The sequence below is a fragment of the Polyodon spathula genome, chromosome 8 (assembly GCF_017654505.1).
Source record: "Polyodon spathula isolate WHYD16114869_AA chromosome 8, ASM1765450v1, whole genome shotgun sequence".
In the NCBI taxonomy this organism is placed as follows: Eukaryota; Metazoa; Chordata; class Actinopteri; order Acipenseriformes; family Polyodontidae; genus Polyodon; species Polyodon spathula.
In genome coordinates, this window is record NC_054541.1 from 38779437 (window position 1) to 38798890 (window position 19454).

The 19454-nt window shown below is 40.9% G+C and overlaps 1 protein-coding gene across 1 annotated transcript in view; it reads left to right on the forward strand.

Moving 5' to 3' along the window:
* LOC121319913 (metabotropic glutamate receptor 3) overlaps positions 1 to 18771 on the forward strand; it is a 42114-nt gene extending 23343 nt beyond the window's left edge. The window contains exons 6-8 of the mRNA XM_041257870.1: positions 13272 to 14335; positions 17051 to 17225; positions 17695 to 18771. Of these exons, the coding sequence (XP_041113804.1) occupies positions 13272 to 14335; positions 17051 to 17225; positions 17695 to 17771 (1316 nt within the window). The 3' untranslated portion in view covers positions 17772 to 18771. The remainder of the gene's footprint in view (positions 1 to 13271; positions 14336 to 17050; positions 17226 to 17694) is intronic.
* Positions 18772 to 19454: the final 683 nt, after the last annotated feature.

A 19454-nucleotide genomic window follows, 5' to 3' on the forward strand; every position in this document is an offset into this window, starting at 1 on the left:
CTATCTTTTTCTAATGATTCGTTCCAATATCTAAAATAAAATATTACTGTGGTCTGGGGTAACTGGGTAATAGTTAGCAGGAACTATTGTATATGTTACAGTTAATAAGACCATTATCTGTAATTTTCTAAACTTCAGACACAATGTTTGCGATATAAAATATCTACTGTTTTGTATAAATCTCCAGTCCAATTTAACACCCCTCAGTAGTGCCTGACATTTAAAACCTTTGGCCATTCCTAATAAACAAGAATAAAGCCATTCCAGGTTGCCTTGAATTAATTGTTTTCAAGTCACACTTCTAATGATTATCCATCAAGTAATTTTTTTAATTAAATTTCATTATAGAAGGCTTATCTAAGATATTGTGTATATATATATATATATATATATATATATATATATATATATATATATATATATCACATTTTTTTTTTTATTATTATTATTTCAAACAATAACTATAAAGTAATTGGCAAATACACATGATGGTGGTTATGCTATAACTGGGCTTGATACTTGTCGATATTTATCGGTAAAGCTTGTTAAACATTGAATTCGCAAAAAATGAGAGTTCGACTGAAATACATTTATATAGGATAAACGTCGGTAAAACCACTCGCTATTTTTTATTTTCGTACCAAAAATAACAATTTAGAAATAATCTATAATTTGTTTAGTTTTTATACTTCCTGTCTGTCCCTTCTCCAACCCACTCTGAATGGCTAGGGCTCGCTGTCAATCATCTCAGTGATCTGTTAGTATAGTTTCACTGTCACTGTCATTTCACCCAGTTCTGACAGATCTCGTTGACTGAAGCAGCGCCAGAATCTTCTCATTTGTTTAAATGACTGTAAATCATTGAGACTTGTACTGTGCACTTTCATTTGCTAGCTCAAGTGCTTCTCATTCAAAGCATCGACTTTTGAAATTAGCGGGTTAAGGTGTTGTGGCAGGCTGGTGAGTGGATAGAGGCCCAGAGTCTGCAGTTCAAAAAGATACTAATTTTATTATAAATAATACAAAATAAAAGTGCACAAGGGCAAAATAAAGGGATTTAAACACAAAAAAAAGAACAAAAAGCAAAACTTACAAAAAATAACAGTTTCCAGGCTGGGCAATGCCTTCACTGGATTCACAAATCACAAAAACCCACAAACACCAACCTGCTTCCTCAGCTCCCTCCCCCTAAATGAGAAGCAGAGGCCTCCTTTTATGTCAGGTGGCTGGGCGCTGATTGATCGTTAATTAACCTAATCAACTAATCAACCCCAGCCACCTGAACATAATAAACCCAGGCAGGTAGGGGAAATTAACCCCATCCCTGCCAATTTAAAAGGGCAGAGCTTTGCTCTGCCACACAACTCCCCCCATGTACAACGTACACCAGCCGCAATCGGCCAACTCCCCCCCCCCTCCCCCCAAGAGTCCAATTATGTCCCTTGGGTGGGCTGTTATGGTGGGTGGTGGTGGGCGGGGTTGATGTCGGAGCCCCCAAGCCTTCTTTGGTTGAGGGGGCCCCGGATGTCCAAGGTAGTACAGCGACGGCGGCCCGGCTCCCTCTGGTGGCGGAGGCGGCGACGGCGGCGGCTCCCTCACACGCCTCCGGGTGGCGGCGGCCCGGCTCCCTCTGGTGGCGGAGGCGGCAGTGGCGGCTCCGGCTCCCTCTGGTGGCCCGGCTCCCTCTGGTGGCGGCGGACCCTCGGCAACCCTAGAACTGAGCGCGGCGGCTCCTCCCTCTCGGGCTCTGAGACAGCAGGCAGCCCCAGGCGATGCGGAGCAGGCAGGCAACCCCAGGCGATGGAGGAGCAGCAGGCAACCCCAGGCGATGCAGATGTCCTCAGCTCTGCGAGCGTGGCATCCCTGGGCGGTAAATGTGTCATCCTCCTGATTGCGGAGAGGTGCGTGGCATCCATGTTGTCGTTCTCCACGGTTGACTTCCCCCTAAGCATCCATGGCTCACCCCTCTCTGGCTCTGGAGCGACGGCAGCTCCTCACCCCCCTCTGGCTCTGGAGGCTGCGTCGGGGCGCTACCGTGAAGAGGGAGAGCCGAACCCTCGGCCTCGCGAGGAGGAGGGAGAGACTACTGCCTCCCGCGAGGAATCCTTGGGCCACTCATCTCTCCCTCCTCTCGGGCTCTGCGCGTGGTGGCTCCTCCCTCTCGGGCTTATCAGTGGAAGGGTTGTATCGGCTTCCTCCCTCTTGGGCTCTGGGAGCGGCGGGTGTCATCCCTCTCGGGCTATGGGGACGACGGCAAGCGGCGGCTCCTCCCTCTCTGGCTCTGGGGAGCGACGGCAGCTCCTCACCCCTCTCTGGCTCTGGGAGCGACGGCAGCTCCTCACCCCTCTCTGGCTCTGGGAGCGACGGCAGCTCCTCACCCCTCTCTGGCTCTGGGAGCGACGGCAGCTCCTCACCCCTCTCTGGCTCTGGGGAGACGGCGGCCTCACCCCTCTCTGGCTCTGGCGACAGCAGACCCTCCTCCCTCTCTGGCTCTCGGGGAGGCGGCTCACCCCTCTTTATTGGAGTGACCGGGGGATCTCCCATGTCTACCGCCAGGTAATTAACCACCATGAGGGCAACCTCTGGGAAGGACGCTGGGTGGTGTTGTTCCTCCCATTGTTCCCACCTCTCCCCATCTCGACGCCACAGCATGTTGATAACTATGGGGAGATCGTGGACGAGGTCTGCCTCAGGGTGCATCAACCAGTCCCAGATCTCCTGGGAAGGTGGTGAAGGTCGTGGTGCTGGAGGTAGTGGGGTGGCCCCTGATGCCAGGGGTGAACATGGCACCTCATGTCTGGGCAGGACCGCCAACGATGGTCCTCCTTCCCGCACCAGGAACACCAGGGGAAGAGGCTGGCCGGGTCCTCCAGCGGTGGCTGCAGCAGCTTACATTTCTTCAGCTGCTGCTTGTCCTGCCTTTGCCGCGGTCTGCTCTTCTTTCCCATGTTTTTTTTTTTTTAAATTATCCCAAAAATTCCACAAAACAAAAAAAAAAAATACTGCTCTGAGTCTCTAGGTGGCACTATCCCACTGCTGACACCAAATGTGGCAGGCTGGTGAGTGGATAGAAGCCCAGAGACAGTCTGCAGTTCAAAAAAATACTAATTTTATTATAAATAACACAAAAAAGTGCACAAAGGCAAAATAAAGGGATTTAAACACAAAAAGAAAGACAAAAAGCAAAATGTACAAAATAGAGGTTTCCAGGCTGGGCAATGCGTTTACTGGATTCACAAAGCACAAAAACCACAAACACCAACCTGCTTCCTCAGCTCCCTCCCCCTAAATGAGAAGCAGAGGCCTCCTTTTATGTCAGGTGGCTGGGCGCTGATTGATCGTTAATTAACCTAATCAACTAATCAACCCCAGCCACCTGAACATAATAAACCCAGGCAGGTAGGGGAAATTAACCCCTTCCCTGCCAATTTAAAAAGGGCAGAGCTTTGCTCTGCCACAGGTGTATATACAGTGCCTATAGGAAGTGTTTACCCCATTGGATGTTTTGACAGTTTGTTGTCTTACAACCTGAAATCTTGATGCATTTAAATGGGATTGTTTTTCCTTTGACAACCTACTCAACACGTTCAATGTGTGAAAAAAGAGGGGGGGGGGGGGGGGGAAAAAACAAGTCAATTAAAAATAAAAACCTGAAAAGTGTTCATTAGATAATATTCACCCCCTTTGCTATGACACCTTTCTCTGTAAGGCCCCACAGTTGGGTAGTGCATTCAAAGCAAAGATACTACCATGAAGACCAAGGAGCTTTCAAAACAACTCCGGGATAAAGTTGTGGAAAGGCACAGATCAGGGGAGGGGTATAAAAATATTTCAAAGGCATTGAATATCCCTTGGAGCAAAGTCAAGTTGATCATTAAGAAGTAGAAGATATGTTGCACCACCCAGAATCTGCTTAGAACAGGCCATCCTCCCAAACTGAGCAGCCGGGTAAGAAGGGCATTGGTCAGAAAAGCCACCAAGTGACCAAAGACAGCTCTGAAAGACCTACAGTGTTCCATGGCTGAGATGGGAGAAACTGTCCATGTGTCAACAAATCTGGCCTGTATGGAAGAGTGGCAAGAAGGAAGCCATTTCTGAAAAAAGCCCATTAAAATCCAGCTTGGAATTTGGCCTAAATACAAAGCGTTATATCTGGCACAAACCCAACACAGCACATCACCCAGGTAACACCATCCCTACTGTGAAGCATGGTGGTGGCAGTATCATGCTATGTGGATCCTTTTCATCAGCAGGGACTGGGAAGCTTGTCTTGTAGAAGGCAAAATGAATGGAGCTAAATACAGGAAAACCTGCTTCAGTTTGCAAAAGACCTAACACTGGAACAGAGAGTCACCTTTCAGCAGGACAGTGACCCCAAGCACACAGCCAAAGTGACAATGGAGTGGCTTAAAAACAAGAAAGTGAATGTCCTAGAGTGGCCCAGTCAAAGCACAGACTTGAATCCGATTGAGAATCTGTGTTAAGACTTAATGGGTATTGTGCACAATACCCTGACTGACGTCTCCGTGGCAGAACAAAGTAGGTCTGTCTACCTTACCTTCCAGTGACTCCAGCTGTGCTAAGGAATAAGTGCTAGTTAGTTCTATTGTCTATTGTTTTGTTGCATATTGAATATGATAAAGGGGCTTCGCTAAATTAGACGTTTCTCAATGGCATAAAAAGTTAGGGTTTTTTTTTTTTTTTTTTTTTAAAAGGCTAAAGGTCGACATCACCCATTCTCTGCTTGAATTGAAAAGTAAAGATTGAAAAAAAGTTAATTATTTCTAAAATAAATGTCTGTATTAATCTTCGATTTGGCAGAAAAATACAAATCTAATAATAACAAGCCTATTTATAACCCCCCTAATATTTCTTAATTATATAATAATATGTTAACAAAATAACTATCATCACAAAGGGCAGAGTTGAAGCTGTTGACATCGATGTTTTAATTTACTTTTTAATAGCAATTTAATTGGGAGTATAATTTTCCTTGTATGCTCTGTAAATTGTTCGGCATGAATCTCCCAGACATGCTAACAAACTAAGATTAAGGCCTTAATTTAAAAATAAAAAGAAAGAATGTGTATGTTATTCTCCTTATATTGCAACCAAAATGTGTACCACCCCATCTCTCCTTATGCAACATATGCTAGACATGTCTGCTTTTATCAAACAGCAGTTATTGCGGATATTTTCCCCTGGGAATGGGCTATGAAGCCATCAGAGCAATTGCTTGCAAGTTGCTTTAAAAGTCAATTTTTTTAAAACTATACATTGTGGTATTGTTCTAGACAGGAACATGTTTTTGCTCTGACTAGGGGGGGAAGTTATTCAGTGACAAGCTGCAGGGAATTTCAGTGAGGTACAAAATATGCAAATTGGATGGGGTTTGGAAATGGTGGAGAACAGCCAATTGCTGTGCAATTTTTTCTTCAAATGACCACTGGATAAACCGAATGCTGTGCATTCAATTTGCTGTAGTAAAAACTGAGTTTTTTTTTTTTTTTTTTTACCTCTCAAAACCAGCTGTTACACAGTACAAATACATACATAAATAAATAAATAAATAAACAAACAAACAAACAGATACGTAACGATAAACAGATAAATACATATCCCACTGAAATGTCTGTGAAAAGGGAAGCGCATACCCTTTACCATCAATGTGACATAAACATATTATTAAAAAAATAGTACTGTACAAAGAAGGCCGGAGTGGGTGCGGGCACTTGGCTACATGTACCTCCCTTGTGCAAAGTACACATGGCCTCAATGGCCACCCCCCCTTAAAATCCCAAAGTCTCGCTCAAAGTCCTGGGCCAAGAACAGGGACTTTAAGAGGTTGATGGGCGGCAATGTTGCCAATAGCCAGGCTGCTACTGGCCATGCTGTCAGCAGACGTGCTGACAGTGGGGCAAATCTCTCCTCTCGCTGTACCACTGGCAGTGGAAATGCTGCCAATGGTGCAGCTGTCAGCAGACGTGCTGACAGCTCCCAGACTGACTCCTTCAGCCAGGGCAAGTCCAGCAGCAGAAAAGCTGCTGGGGTTGGTGGTCTCCAGACCTCCCCCAAGATCTCCGGCAGCGAAATTGCTGTGGGAGAAGGTAGTTTCCTGACCTCTCCCACCTTTTTCATAGCCGGCAGCTCCCTCTGGGGAGACTCCAGCCACACTGACCCCTACGGCCAAGCAGAGCAGACTGCGACCCCTGGCGAAGCAGTTCCAGCGACCCCAGGCAATGCGGAGCGGCTGGCAACCCCAGGCGATGCGGAGCGACAGGCAATCCCAGGCGATGCAGAGCAACAGGCAACCCCAGGCGATGCCAGGCAGGCACCCTTGGGCGAAGCGTGGCAGGCATCCTTGGGCGAAGCGAGGCAGGGAGTCAGGACAAGCTGGGGTGCGGGCGTTGGCCCTCTTCTCGGCCACTGCGGCCGGGCGGTTATTCCCTGTGCTTCCCTCAGCAGCCTATGCAACTAGTCCTGGTCGTTCTGGTGAAGGGAGAGACAGCTCCTGCTCCTCTCCCCCTGATGGTGATGGAGGCAGAGGCAGCTCCAGCTCCTCTCCTCGTGATGGTGGGGGAAGTGATACCAGCAAGCAATCATCCTCTACTGGTGGGGAAACTGATACCAGCAGGTATTCATCCTCTGCTGGGACGGGAACCCAGCAGGCATTTACCCTCATGGTGGTGGACAGGGACCAAGCAGGCATTCACCCTCTGCTGGTGGACAGGGAGCCAGCAGGCATTCACCCTCTGCTGGTGGACAGGGACCCAGCAGGCATTCATAAGAACATAAGAACATAAGAAAGTTTACAAACGAGAGGAGGCCATTCGGCCCATCTTGCTCGTTTGGTTGTTAGTAGCTTATTGATCCCAAAATCTCATCAAGCAGCTTCTTGAAGGATCCCAGGGTGTCAGCTTCAACAACATTACTGGGGAGTTGATTCCAGACCCTCACAATTCTCTGTGTAAAAAAGTGTCTCCTATTTTCTGTTCTGAATGCCCCTTTTTCTAAACTCCATTTGTGACCCCTGGTCCTTGTATCTTTTTTCAGGCTGAAAAAGTCCCTTGGGTCGACACTGTCACAAGTCCCCGTCCATTCACCCTCTGCTGGTGGACGGGGACCCAGCAGGCATTCACCCTCTGCTGGTGGAGGAGGCAGAGGCAGCTCCTGCTGCTCTGCTCCTGGCGGTGGAGGTGGCAGAGGCAGAGGCAGCTCCTGCTACTCTGCTCCTGCCGGTAGAGGTGGCGGAGGCTGTGGCAGCTCCTGCTGCTCTGCTCCTGGTGGTGGAGGAGGCAGAGGCAGCTCCTGCTACTCTGCTCCTGCCAATGGAGGTGGCGGAGGCGTGTAATCTCCTGGCAGCGGAGGTGGGAGTGGCATGTAGTCTCCTGGTGGCGGAGGTGGGATCGGCGTGTAGTCTCCTGGTGGCGGAGGTGGGAGCGGTGTGTAGTCTACCCTTATTACAGGGGACTGGTGCGGCTCTCTCTCACTTGCAGGTGACTGGTGTGGCTCTCCCTCATTTGCAGGGGAAGGTGATGGAGGCAGAGGAAGCACCTGCTCCTCTCCTCCAGGTGGTGATGGTAGGGGAAGTGATACCAGCAAGCACTCACCCTCTGCTGGTGGAGATGGGAACAACTCCCTATCGGGCTTTGGATCCCCGCGGTCCCCTTGTCTGGGCGCTGGACTCTCGTGGTCCCCCTGTCTGGGCGCTGGACTCTCGCTGACCCCCGGCCTGGACTCTGCAGACCCTGCTACCTGGGCTGCTGTTCTGTTTATAGCAGCCCCCAGGTAGCAGAGGACAAACTCCACACCTTCCTCCAGGGAGTTTGGGGTGTGTTCCTTCTCGTACGCCTCCCATCACTCCCTGTCCATCAGCCACAGGACCCGGATGGCTATGGGCATGGACTGTGCCTCCAGTCCAGCATTGTCCCGGATCCAGTCCCTCAGCCTGATGGCATCTTCTGACATTTTTTTTTTGGTTGTTGTTTTTTGTTTTGTTTTTTTTTTTAAACAAGAAATTGCAGTTCCTGCTCTGGTCTGCGTCTAGGGGGCGCTGGTAATCTGACTTCTGACACCACATGTCGCAAAGACAGCCGGAGTGGGTGACGTCAGACAATAACCAGGAAATAAACAACAAGAGAGATGGAGTTTGGTGGAGCTGAGCGAATGGTCTCGCTCAGCATTTAATGAATGAACAAACAGACAGAAAATAAACGGTTACAACAAACAAAAACAGGACACGACACATTCGCCAAAATAAGCAGACAAACAAAACGGACTAAACAAAACACGGTGAGCAGATATTTTACTACTACAACTATGACTACTATTATTATTATTCGTATTACCTCCGTCTCCAATCCCGTTCTCCACTCACCGAACACACAACCCTGAGTATGTGAAAACATGTTGCTTTTATGCATCTGTACCGAGACTCGACTGCTAATCAATCACTCAGTTGGAGTCGCGGTACAACTGCACATGAATTAATAAAGTGCAATTCTTCGTGCTCACATATTATTACTTTTTTTACTTGCACATGAAGTGCTGTGCAATCCTCATGCCTAAATACAAATATACATTTTAAACACTCGTGTTACACAGACCAGTTTATATCCCATGTACCAATGACTATACACCAACATTAACACACAACACAAAATACACACAGGGGTGGGCACTTTGCCACAGGGACATAAAGCCATTCGTACAAAAAGGCAAAATGAACACTGTACCAAAACTATCAAAGAAAAGGTGCCGTGATGACGGTTCACGCTACTTCACTAAGAAATGGAGGTCCTACTTAGAAACCTGTCTGCTGTACTGTGTGGGATCTACAAAACTAATTCCCTGTCCCTCAGGCAGTTCACTCAACTCCAACATTGGAATATACACACGATCATTGGTTCATCTCCGTTAGAGCAGCCTAGATCTGTGTAATGAGGACCCTTTTATTCCTGGTGCTCTGCTGTGAGGCACCGTTTCAGACAAAAGCGTGTCAAATACGGCGAGTGAAGGGTCACACTGTGGCCAGCAAGGAATCATGTTGAGGTGCGATGGGTCAAAACATGACCCTTGCGCAACATAACCTGACCCCTCCCTCGCCAACCGTGACCCATTGCTCCGGACCCTGATTACTTGCATTCTGAAAATGACCCTCCAATTGTGGTATTTGACATTATTTTGTCTGAAACAGCACCTCATATTCTGCTGCACCATGCCTACCTGCTGATTAAACACACAAACAGACACACACACACACACACACACACAGACACACACACACTGCTCATTCCCACATTCACGGTGTAGAAATGTTTATTTCACAAGTTTTAAACCGGGAAAGAAAAGAACGATGAGTTTCACTTCTACGTTTATTGTTTAAAATATGGTGATGATAACAATTGCATTAGACAATGTTTCACACTCACCTGGAACTATCTTATCAATGTTTCAATTGCAGCACTCTCAAAAATGAAACGCAGCTAACGCTGACGACAGTGATATGATATGAATGCATGTTAGTTTAACATTTTGGAAATAACAATCAAAAGGGCCTTAACTAGCTTCCCAGGGGAAGTTATCTGTTGCCTGTTAATAAAAAATAAGGTTTACTGTTGACCCCAATGTAAAATGAATGACTTCTGATTGCTCTCTAGTCTCTACAGTAAGTTTTGAGCTTGTGCAAGTGGGAGAAATTCAGCATATTACATAAACAATGCATGCCCATGATTTGTTCCTACTAACATATGCTTGCTGAATAATCTGGCAACATTTGACATGGTAATTTCGCCTTGCAGCCTTTTTTGTGCTTGTGCTTGCCCTGCTGTCAGAACTCGGCATTGACGTTTGTGTTGCAAAATGCCTTGATGCGCAGTTATGCTGGGTTTGATCATTATTATTTCTTCCTTCATTGTTGTTTCCATTTTGTTTTAAATTTAGATCAGCTTCTTGCTTGTCGGTCACAAAACCGTAGTATCACCAGGGGTAGAAACCTGACTATATCAAGAAACAGTATAACTGTAATTATGCCTATGTATAACTGAGCAGGATTTACAGTGTGTACTGTATATGGAGACAACGGAGATGATAATTAAAATATGTATGTGAGATCATGGGTCTATAATTACTAGTGTACACACACAGTATTGATACACTAAGTGAATACAATGCAAAAGCCTGCAGTTTGAGCTCAGGGAACCAAGGATTATATAACACAAACCTGAATGTTTATTTGTTACTAGTCCATTTTTAACTTGAGCTGTTATAAAACCAAATTAGCTTCTGGCATTCCAATACCCTTAAAGAAGCCATTAGCTTTAGTGTTAAAGTTATCTCTTAATTGCTGCAAAAGACACAAACACACACACACACACACACACACACACACACACACACACACACACACACACACACACACACACACACACAAATAATTCTACAGAATTTACAGAGAGTGTATATAATTGTATTTCTTACAAATTATTATTATTACCTAAATATACCTGGCATTAGTTATTTTTCTGTAGTTCGTTTTTGTGGTTCATTTACAAAATGATGCAGTACTTCTAGGTACAAGTCTTCCACCTAGTGGTGTCATGTCAAATTGCACATAATTGTAATGCTTGGAAAACAAAATATGATTATGATCAATCAAGTATTTGTTTTTATCATGGCTAATTGTTTGTACTGTTTCACATTACTGTGCAGTATTTATCTATTTGGCAAATGTCCACAAGTTCATTGTGCTAATATTAATGTTGGTCCTATTTCTAAATTGTTTTCTACCTTTTTAGTGCTGTTTAGTCCTTCTGATTGTTATATGTCAATACTGTAATTATATTTTATGTTGTACTGGTGTGGAATTTTCAGTATTCTCAGATATAGTTTCTTTGTTTTAGAGACAGTGTCGTCACCCATATATCTATATATATATATATATATATATATATATATATATATATATATATATATATATATATATATATATATATATAATTAGAGATGTACAGTAAACATGTTTAAAATATATGAAAGATTTTCCAATTCTATAATAAGAAGAAATGACATAAAAGAACATGATCGGAATTGAGCAAAAACATAAATGTGTATTATAGGTTCCCAGGAAGCATACTCAATGACTAATGATGCTGTGAGTTACAGAGATAATAAACCTGCCACACTAACATTCTGCAGACCTTTTTTTTTACCTCAACTGATGGTGTTTATCTACCTTACCGTGTTATGCTGATCATTTTAAGAGTACATTTATATGCCCCTACAGGGAAATGGAATTTAGGTCCCTCCTGAAATTTCATTTATTTTTATTGATACACCTTTAAAAAAAAAATTAAGAACACATTACTACACAGTTTGGTAAGACATGCTTATAATTTAAATCATTGGAATAGTATGAGAGCATCAGTACCAAGATAAAGTAAATTTCTATTAGCTGGCTTTTTTAAAATTATTTTACACACTTTTTTTCATGTTATTTTGTGTGCACAGTATAGTTACTTAATGTATTTGATACATCTCAATTTAACAGAGCTCTGCTGATGAACATACCAGGAAACACATGTTGTTAATTTTTCATCATTATGACAACAGATGCTGCCCAAGGGGAAAGAAAATCGTGTTCATTTGTTAATGTGTTGGAGAAAATTGAGGACATTACATAGCTATCACTTTGCCTTTTTATCTAGTTGCCTTATTATTTGCTGCTCTCTGACAAAATTAAACCTGAGTATAATGGCATCAGGTACGCTGCCAGCAATTACTCCCACTGATGCCAAACAGATCCGTGGTTTGCATACATGGACATAAATGGACAATGCAACTGAGACACTTTAAAATACTGTATTGTTATCCAGAGATTAGAGACAGAAGAGCCTGTTAGGTCAAAAAAATCATGAAAAACTAGCACTGATTTGGGATTTCGGTCACCCCCTCATTTAAGTTACCTACACATAAACATATGACGAAACAGATACTCTTGACAATTTTATATCTAAGTAAACTCCCTGTTTGGCAATATAAGCCCAGCCTCAAGTCCTAAAACATCCCCCTTCATTTTGAAATCTCTCCCAATGTGGTGTTGTTGCTGGTTTTGCTTTCTCGCTCGCACTTGGCTACGTATATAAAATAAAAAATAAAAAAGATTGAACAGACACTTGCACACTTGGATAATCAGTTTAGAAATGCATATAATCACCTTGTGTTTTAGTGCTAATAAAGAATTGCTACATTTTCTCAATGATTTATGGAGCTTATAAACAGAAAGCTCCACAATAATGCCATGGGGTAGGATGGTTGCTTGTCATTTATGAAGTTAATCTGAATATAAATCAGAAATAGTTAAATCTCATAAAACTGCCAGGTGAAATATTATGAGAGACAGTTATTATAACCATCTTGCCTATAGAACAATCAGGTCTGAAAATTCAGCCCTTGGTTGACTGCTAAGGTTAATGTGACTTAATGAATTTAACATTTTAACCCAGGAACAAAAAGAGAAGCTGGTTAACTTTCATACCTGCTGGCTGATTGAGTAACTTCAGGCAATTAAATACATTAGAACAAGTTTAAACTAATTTGAAATTTCATACAACATATAACACTGGTTATATTACAGTGATGATGCTATTCTTGCTCAAAGGTAGGTTATGTATTAGTAGACTACAAACATATTACAGTATACTTTGCTACTACACTTACATAGAAATAACCTACTCATTTTGTATCAGCCTTCAATGGTGTATTGATTAGGGGTGTGCCCAAGTATGAGTATAAACGAGTCCTCGTTAGTCAGAGAAGAAGTACATGTAAAAAAAATGCATTGAACCAGCTCCTGGCTCCAGTAGGGCAGTGATGACTGTCTAAGGGGGAAGGAGGAGGGAGCAATGTGACTCAGTCTGTAATACAGTGGTGCTAAACTTCATTATGTGTTGTGTGAGTTTGTAAGTCAGACAGACTGAATGTGCGTCTCTGAATAAAACTTTTTTCAGAGATATATTACTTTCACTTAAAAAAAGGAAGAATATCATGTATTATCATTTACTTGATCATTGTGGCAATCCAGTCTGTGCTCTATCTTTGAGTCCACAACAAGGAAGGTGCCAGTTGGTATTAAGTGTGAGGGTCATTAAGTGTGTATTATAGGGACATTTAGCACAGAATGTTTTGATTATACTTTGATGGAGTTTTGAATACATTCATATAAAACTAAATTGCATATTCATTTAACCTTTATTTATTTATTTTTTTTACAGCCCCTTACTGGCCTCCTGATGCAGACAACATTGTGAAGTTTGATGCTTATGGAGATGGAATTGGCCGCTATAATATATTTAATTTCCAGAAAACTTCTGGAAAATACTCCTATGTTAAGGTTGGCCATTGGGCAGAGACTCTGTCCCTGGAAAATGAACTGATCCACTGGCCCAGATACTCAGTCCCCACCTCCCAGTGCAGTGAGCCATGTGCCAGAAACGAGATGAAGAACATGCAGGCAGGGGACTACTGCTGTTGGATTTGTATCCCCTGTGAGGCTTATGAATACTTAGCTGATGAGTTCACATGCATGGCCTGCAACCCAGGCCAGTGGCCCTCCGAAGATCTGACAGGCTGCTATGATCTCCCTGAAGACTCTATCATGTGGGAGGATGTCTGGGCCATTGGACCCATCAGCATTGCCTGCGTTGGCTTCATCTGCACCTTTATGGTTTTGGCAGTCTTCATCAAACATGACAACACACCACTGGTTAAAGCCTCAGGCCGTGAACTTTGCTACATTTTACTATTTGGTGTCTTTATGTCCTACTGCATGACTTTCTTCTTCATCGCCAAGCCTTCTCCTGCGATCTGCACCTTGCGCCGCCTAGGCCTTGGAACCTCCTTTGCTGTGTGCTATTCAGCTCTTCTCACAAAAACAAATCGCATTGCCAGGATATTCAATGGTGTGAAGGAGGGGACCCAGCGGCCCAAGTTTATCAGTCCTAGTTCTCAAGTCTTTATCTGCATGAGCCTGATCTCAGTCCAGATTGTGTTGGTATCTGTATGGCTCATGTTGGAAATTCCTGGCACTAGAAGGTTTACTCTGCCTGAAAAGAGGGAGACTGTTATATTGAAATGTAATGTCAGAGACTCGAGTATGTTAATTTCATTGACATATGACGTAGTGCTGGTAATCCTGTGTACTGTGTATGCCTTTAAGACCAGGAAGTGTCCCGAAAACTTTAATGAGGCCAAATTCATTGGCTTTACAATGTACACCACCTGCATCATCTGGCTGGCTTTCCTTCCTATCTTTTATGTGACCTCTAGTGATTACAGGGTAAGTAGTGAGATTATTAGACATGTTTATAGTCATCACGTAAAATAAAGTAAGTATATTACATTCTAATTGACAGCACACAGGCATATATACATTCACTTTGACCTACCCTTTTCAGGAATTGTAACATTTATTCTGGATGTTATGGCCACACGTACAAGCTAAGATTAGGGATCAAAGACACTTTTCTAATTGTGTAATACAATGTACCTTTTGTTAATGCACAAATAACCTTGGAATCATGTTGTTTATTCAGGAAATAGTAAAAGTACTAGCTGCTTGAAATAGTTAGGATAGAATAATACAATATGTTGATTATATATATATATATATATATATATATATATATATATATATATATATATATATATATATATATATATATATATATGGGGGACAAATATCAGAATATTTGAACAAATATTTTTTGACATGTTTTCGGATACAAAAATCAGTTGCACTTATTTACCACCTCACCAGAAGTTGGGAACAGCTTAAAAAATGGTAAATGAAAAAGATGTGATATGTGAGATTAATGTATAAAAAAATACAGAGTTTTGCCGTTTCCGTCGGACAAGTGCTTTTTGTTTCTTTATTTGTCCTATGTTCATTCTGTTGCTAGAAAGATGCTCTGAAGCTGAGTTGTGGAAGTCTAGCACCGAAGCACACACATTTCAGTGGAAAAAAAAACAGGCAGAAGCTATTTTTATATTTGAATAACTTCCAGGTGTTGCTTATTATAGTTGTACTCTTATTATGTTACTTAAATGTACTAGCCAATGTGTTCTAAATTGCAATAAAATGAACATTTCCTTAAAGTATGTTATACATTTGTTGAGGTGAGGTGGGGTCACAGGAAATCTTTTGTGTATCTTGAAGAATTTAGTGAACCATTCAAGCTACAAGGCTAGATCCACCACTGTTAATCAATAATGGATTGATTGCTTTGACTGTTAAATAAAAAATTGTGTGTTTTGCAGGACGGGTAGTGGGCAAGTAGATTTTTAAAAAGGCCAAGTAGATTTTTCAAGCATTTTGTCTTAGATAACAATTTTTTTTTCAAAGATTGCACACCTGTTTTTATTATGCGCAATAAAACATTGCATATTTCGAAAGGTACGTCTTAATTTAGTAAAAAGTTTAATACAGTAATATAGTATATGCAGCATATAAGGCAACCAACTGAATATAACAAAAAAATGTGTGGGCTTACCTGAAAGATTGATGAATTGAGTGATGTAATTTGTAGAAAAAAACACCCATCTGTCTTTCTGTCCAGCAAAATGGATACGTTCAGCTTAAGTCTTATTATGGGTGGTGGAGTTTAGCCACAAACTTATATAATGTAGCCAAAAGAAATGCAATAAAACAGAGGGTGATTGAAGGTGGAATACACACAAAATCCCACCCATTTTGAGGCTACAGAAAACTCAAAATGGGTGGGATTCTGTCATGTTAGCCAATAGCAATACACTAGACCTTGGAAAACATGACTTAAGGGTCTAAAATATATGAAACAGAGGCTAAAGGAAACCTACCCACAATACATGACTATCACAGATCAGTATGGTTATTGCTCTGCGATTACTGTTAAAGTAAAATATTGTTTTTTACTTTTACGAAATTACACGTAGGCTTAGCCTCCGAAGCCTCTTATGACGACCCTATTAAGAGAGTACGTTTGTATTAAAATACTTTCCATTAGTGAAATTCAATGCTGCAATCTTAAAAATCACAAGCAAAGGCATTACTGATTGAACTACATGGAGAGTTCACTCACTGTTGAGATTTCAGTGCTTAATATCAGTCTGGTGGTGTGCATATCTCAACTACATAACATATTTGTAATTTTTATTTATAAATAAATCTATATACAGATTAAATAGTTTGAGGCTACTCTGGGAAGCCTGTTGTAAAATTCCTGTTTGTTTTATTGGCTCTTGGGTTATATGTTCTGAAGTTGTACTATAAGCATTTTTAAACAAAAGATTTGCAGTGGGATTGTGGGAGATAAGGAAGTGTATTTCTGTCTCAGTAAGATGAGGATTCTTCCATTTGTCCCTGAAATTGTATGCATTATGACCCATGGAACAATGTATTCAAACCAAATTTCACTGACCTAACCCCTGCCAGTGTTCCACGTTGGCAAATCTCATCAACAAAAACTAGAAAAGTATAGTTCAATGATGATATGATGATGTCAAGAAATCTAGAAAAATCCATTCTTGGTGCCTAAAGTCAGTGTAAACATAGCCAGTGTTTGTTTTGTTTTGTTTAAAACTCATATTTAACTGAATTACATACAATTACAGTTTTCCCAAGTTCAAGATAAAATAGAGCCTTGCAAGAATTACACTAGGCTAGCCTTTTCAAAACATAGAGGATGGGCATTTGTCAGTTTTAATTAATTCAATTTCCAGCTGTGCTATCCAGTTTTTTTCTACACAAAACTTAAGTAGATTATAAAACCAAGAGACTTTTTAAAGTATGATCCTGCCTCCTTCTGTAAGAACCCTGAATTTCTCTTAAGGGATCAGCAAGCTTTGTTGAATTCTACGGGGTCTGTTGAATTTCAATGTACCTGATCCTGTTCTTATCATGTAGGGAAAAGGGCCAGAGCTAAAGATTATGTAAATCTGTGCAGTTGGTGTTTCTGTGCAATATATATGTTTTATATTCAAGGATTTTAATATGCGCTTTATTTTATCTTTCTAGGTCCAGACCACTACCATGTGCATCTCTGTCAGCCTGAGTGGGTTTGTCGTCCTGGGCTGCATGTTTGCCCCAAAGGTGCACATCATCATGTTTCAGCCACAAAAGAATGTAACCAGTCATAGACTACATCTGAACAGATTCAGTGTTAGTGGTACAGCCACCACATACTCACATTGTAAGTACCATATGCACAAACATAATTAATCTAATGTGCACCCTGACATGGTTTGTTTTGGAGTGCACACTTATTTGCAACATGATATGATATTATAAAGCTCTTGAGCTTTTGACTGTAAAACCGCAAGAAAAAGTATCATATAGCAGAATTGATACTCAAAGCTTTGGAAAACAAATATTGAGGCGGTTACTGGGTTTAAAGAGACCCATTAACTTTCAGTACAAAGAACGAACTTTGGGTCTGTTTTAATTATCTAACAGTGGTGGAACTTAATACCTCTGTCCCAAGAAAGTATACACCAGGATTTTCAATGTGTTTTTTATTGTATGCAGTAATGTTATTAGGTGGATGAATAAATCCCAATATTTAGATCCACTGCTGTTTAGATCTCTGAGATTCTGCAAATAATTTTTGTTTTAAGTGTGCCTTTTCCAAATTTTCCAAATGTTTTACTCCTTTCTTTCAGCAACTGTGAGTACTCATTACGTCCCAACCATCTGTAATGGGAGAGAAATCGTGGACTCCACCACTTCATCTCTGTGACTCGCATTAAACCACCTGATCTCACTTTCAAACTGTTAAGACTGTTAGAAAACATATGCACATATTGTGCATTTCAAGTGGACTAGTATCATTTATGTAGAAATTGTGTATTAAATTATTTAAGCAGTGTACATATAACTGACGTTGTAGAAACCTGTATAGAATGTTTTTAGCATTTTGTGTTTTTGATAGTTTTATTATACTGTGTAAATAACCATGAGTTGCTTTGTCAGTTTTACTTAGCAGTAAAGGAATGATCTATTGCATTTGCAATATTAGTTTTCATCCCCTCTTTTTTTATAGGCTTCCTTGATGTAATTTATTTAGCATTATACACATGAGGTTCATTACCGTAAGTTGGTTGTTTAAACAGCACAGTGTTACAGTATTACAGCGATACTATTAATAAAGATTGAATAGATTAGTATTCAATTAACATGATTTTTAAAAAATAGGGTTCTTGTGTTAAATATATTTTTTGCTACTTCATGCAGAATTTTAGTTGATGCTTACTGTAACCGTAGAATTAATAACCACAGGTAACAGTTTCAAGTTTAAATGAATCCGTAATATTAAACACTTAAATCATAAACTACATAATAAGAAACTCAATTACACATGATTAATAAAATGTGCATTGTATTCGTGTGCCTGAATTCACTCAATATTGTTTGTTACAAATGTGGTTATGTGGATCCTTGTTGACTGCATGAAGAGCAGAGAGTGGTATTATGACAAGCTAGCAATTTTCACCTTTTCACAATTGACTGATATTTGGACATGAGCAAGTAGCAAGCAGAGTTATGTGAACATGAATAGGTCTCCGAATTACTCTGATATGTACTTACCAGTCCAATGTACTACCGTAAGCAAGAAATAAACCTCTTTGATTGATGCTTGCTTGATTAAATTGCAGATACCCAAAGCTGTAAATGTTTATATTCAAGGCAGTAGTTACGCTTTTGTCAACTGATAATATGAACTATGATAATAATAATAATAAAAAACTTTGTAACAATGACTTAAGTATTCCCAAAGCCATTCACTTTTATTAAAGAAACATGACACCAATAACAATGGACAATTTGATTTATATATATATATATATATATATATATATATATATATATATATATATATATATATATATATATATATATATATATATACACACACACACACACACACACACACCACATACATATATATATTATTTTAACAATACATTTTTACAATTCAGCAGAAAATATTCACCACAATACAAAATATACAAAAAGTATATTCACATAAAGCCATATCAGCGTACAAGGATATCTTTAGAAATTACTTTTCCTCTATCTATTGCTTTTCAGTGTAGGAATAAAATCAGAAGAGTTAATTTTGTAACCACATACCTTTAAAGATTTGTTTAAAGATAAAAATAAAAACACACGTTTCACATAGGTTTCTTCTCCCCCCAAAAAATGTATACAATTACAATAAAGAAAAGACCCCCATGTCCCAACATACTATAGAACAGGAAGCAGTGTGTTGTCATCTCAAGCCTCTAATACATTTTTTTATGTCAACACACATTCACTTTTTTTTCCCCGTATATTTGGTTAATCAAGTTTGTGTGCTCCTCGTTCATATAGCTCCCTGAGGGTACAATCTACAATCCACATTATTAACTTAAATATCTAC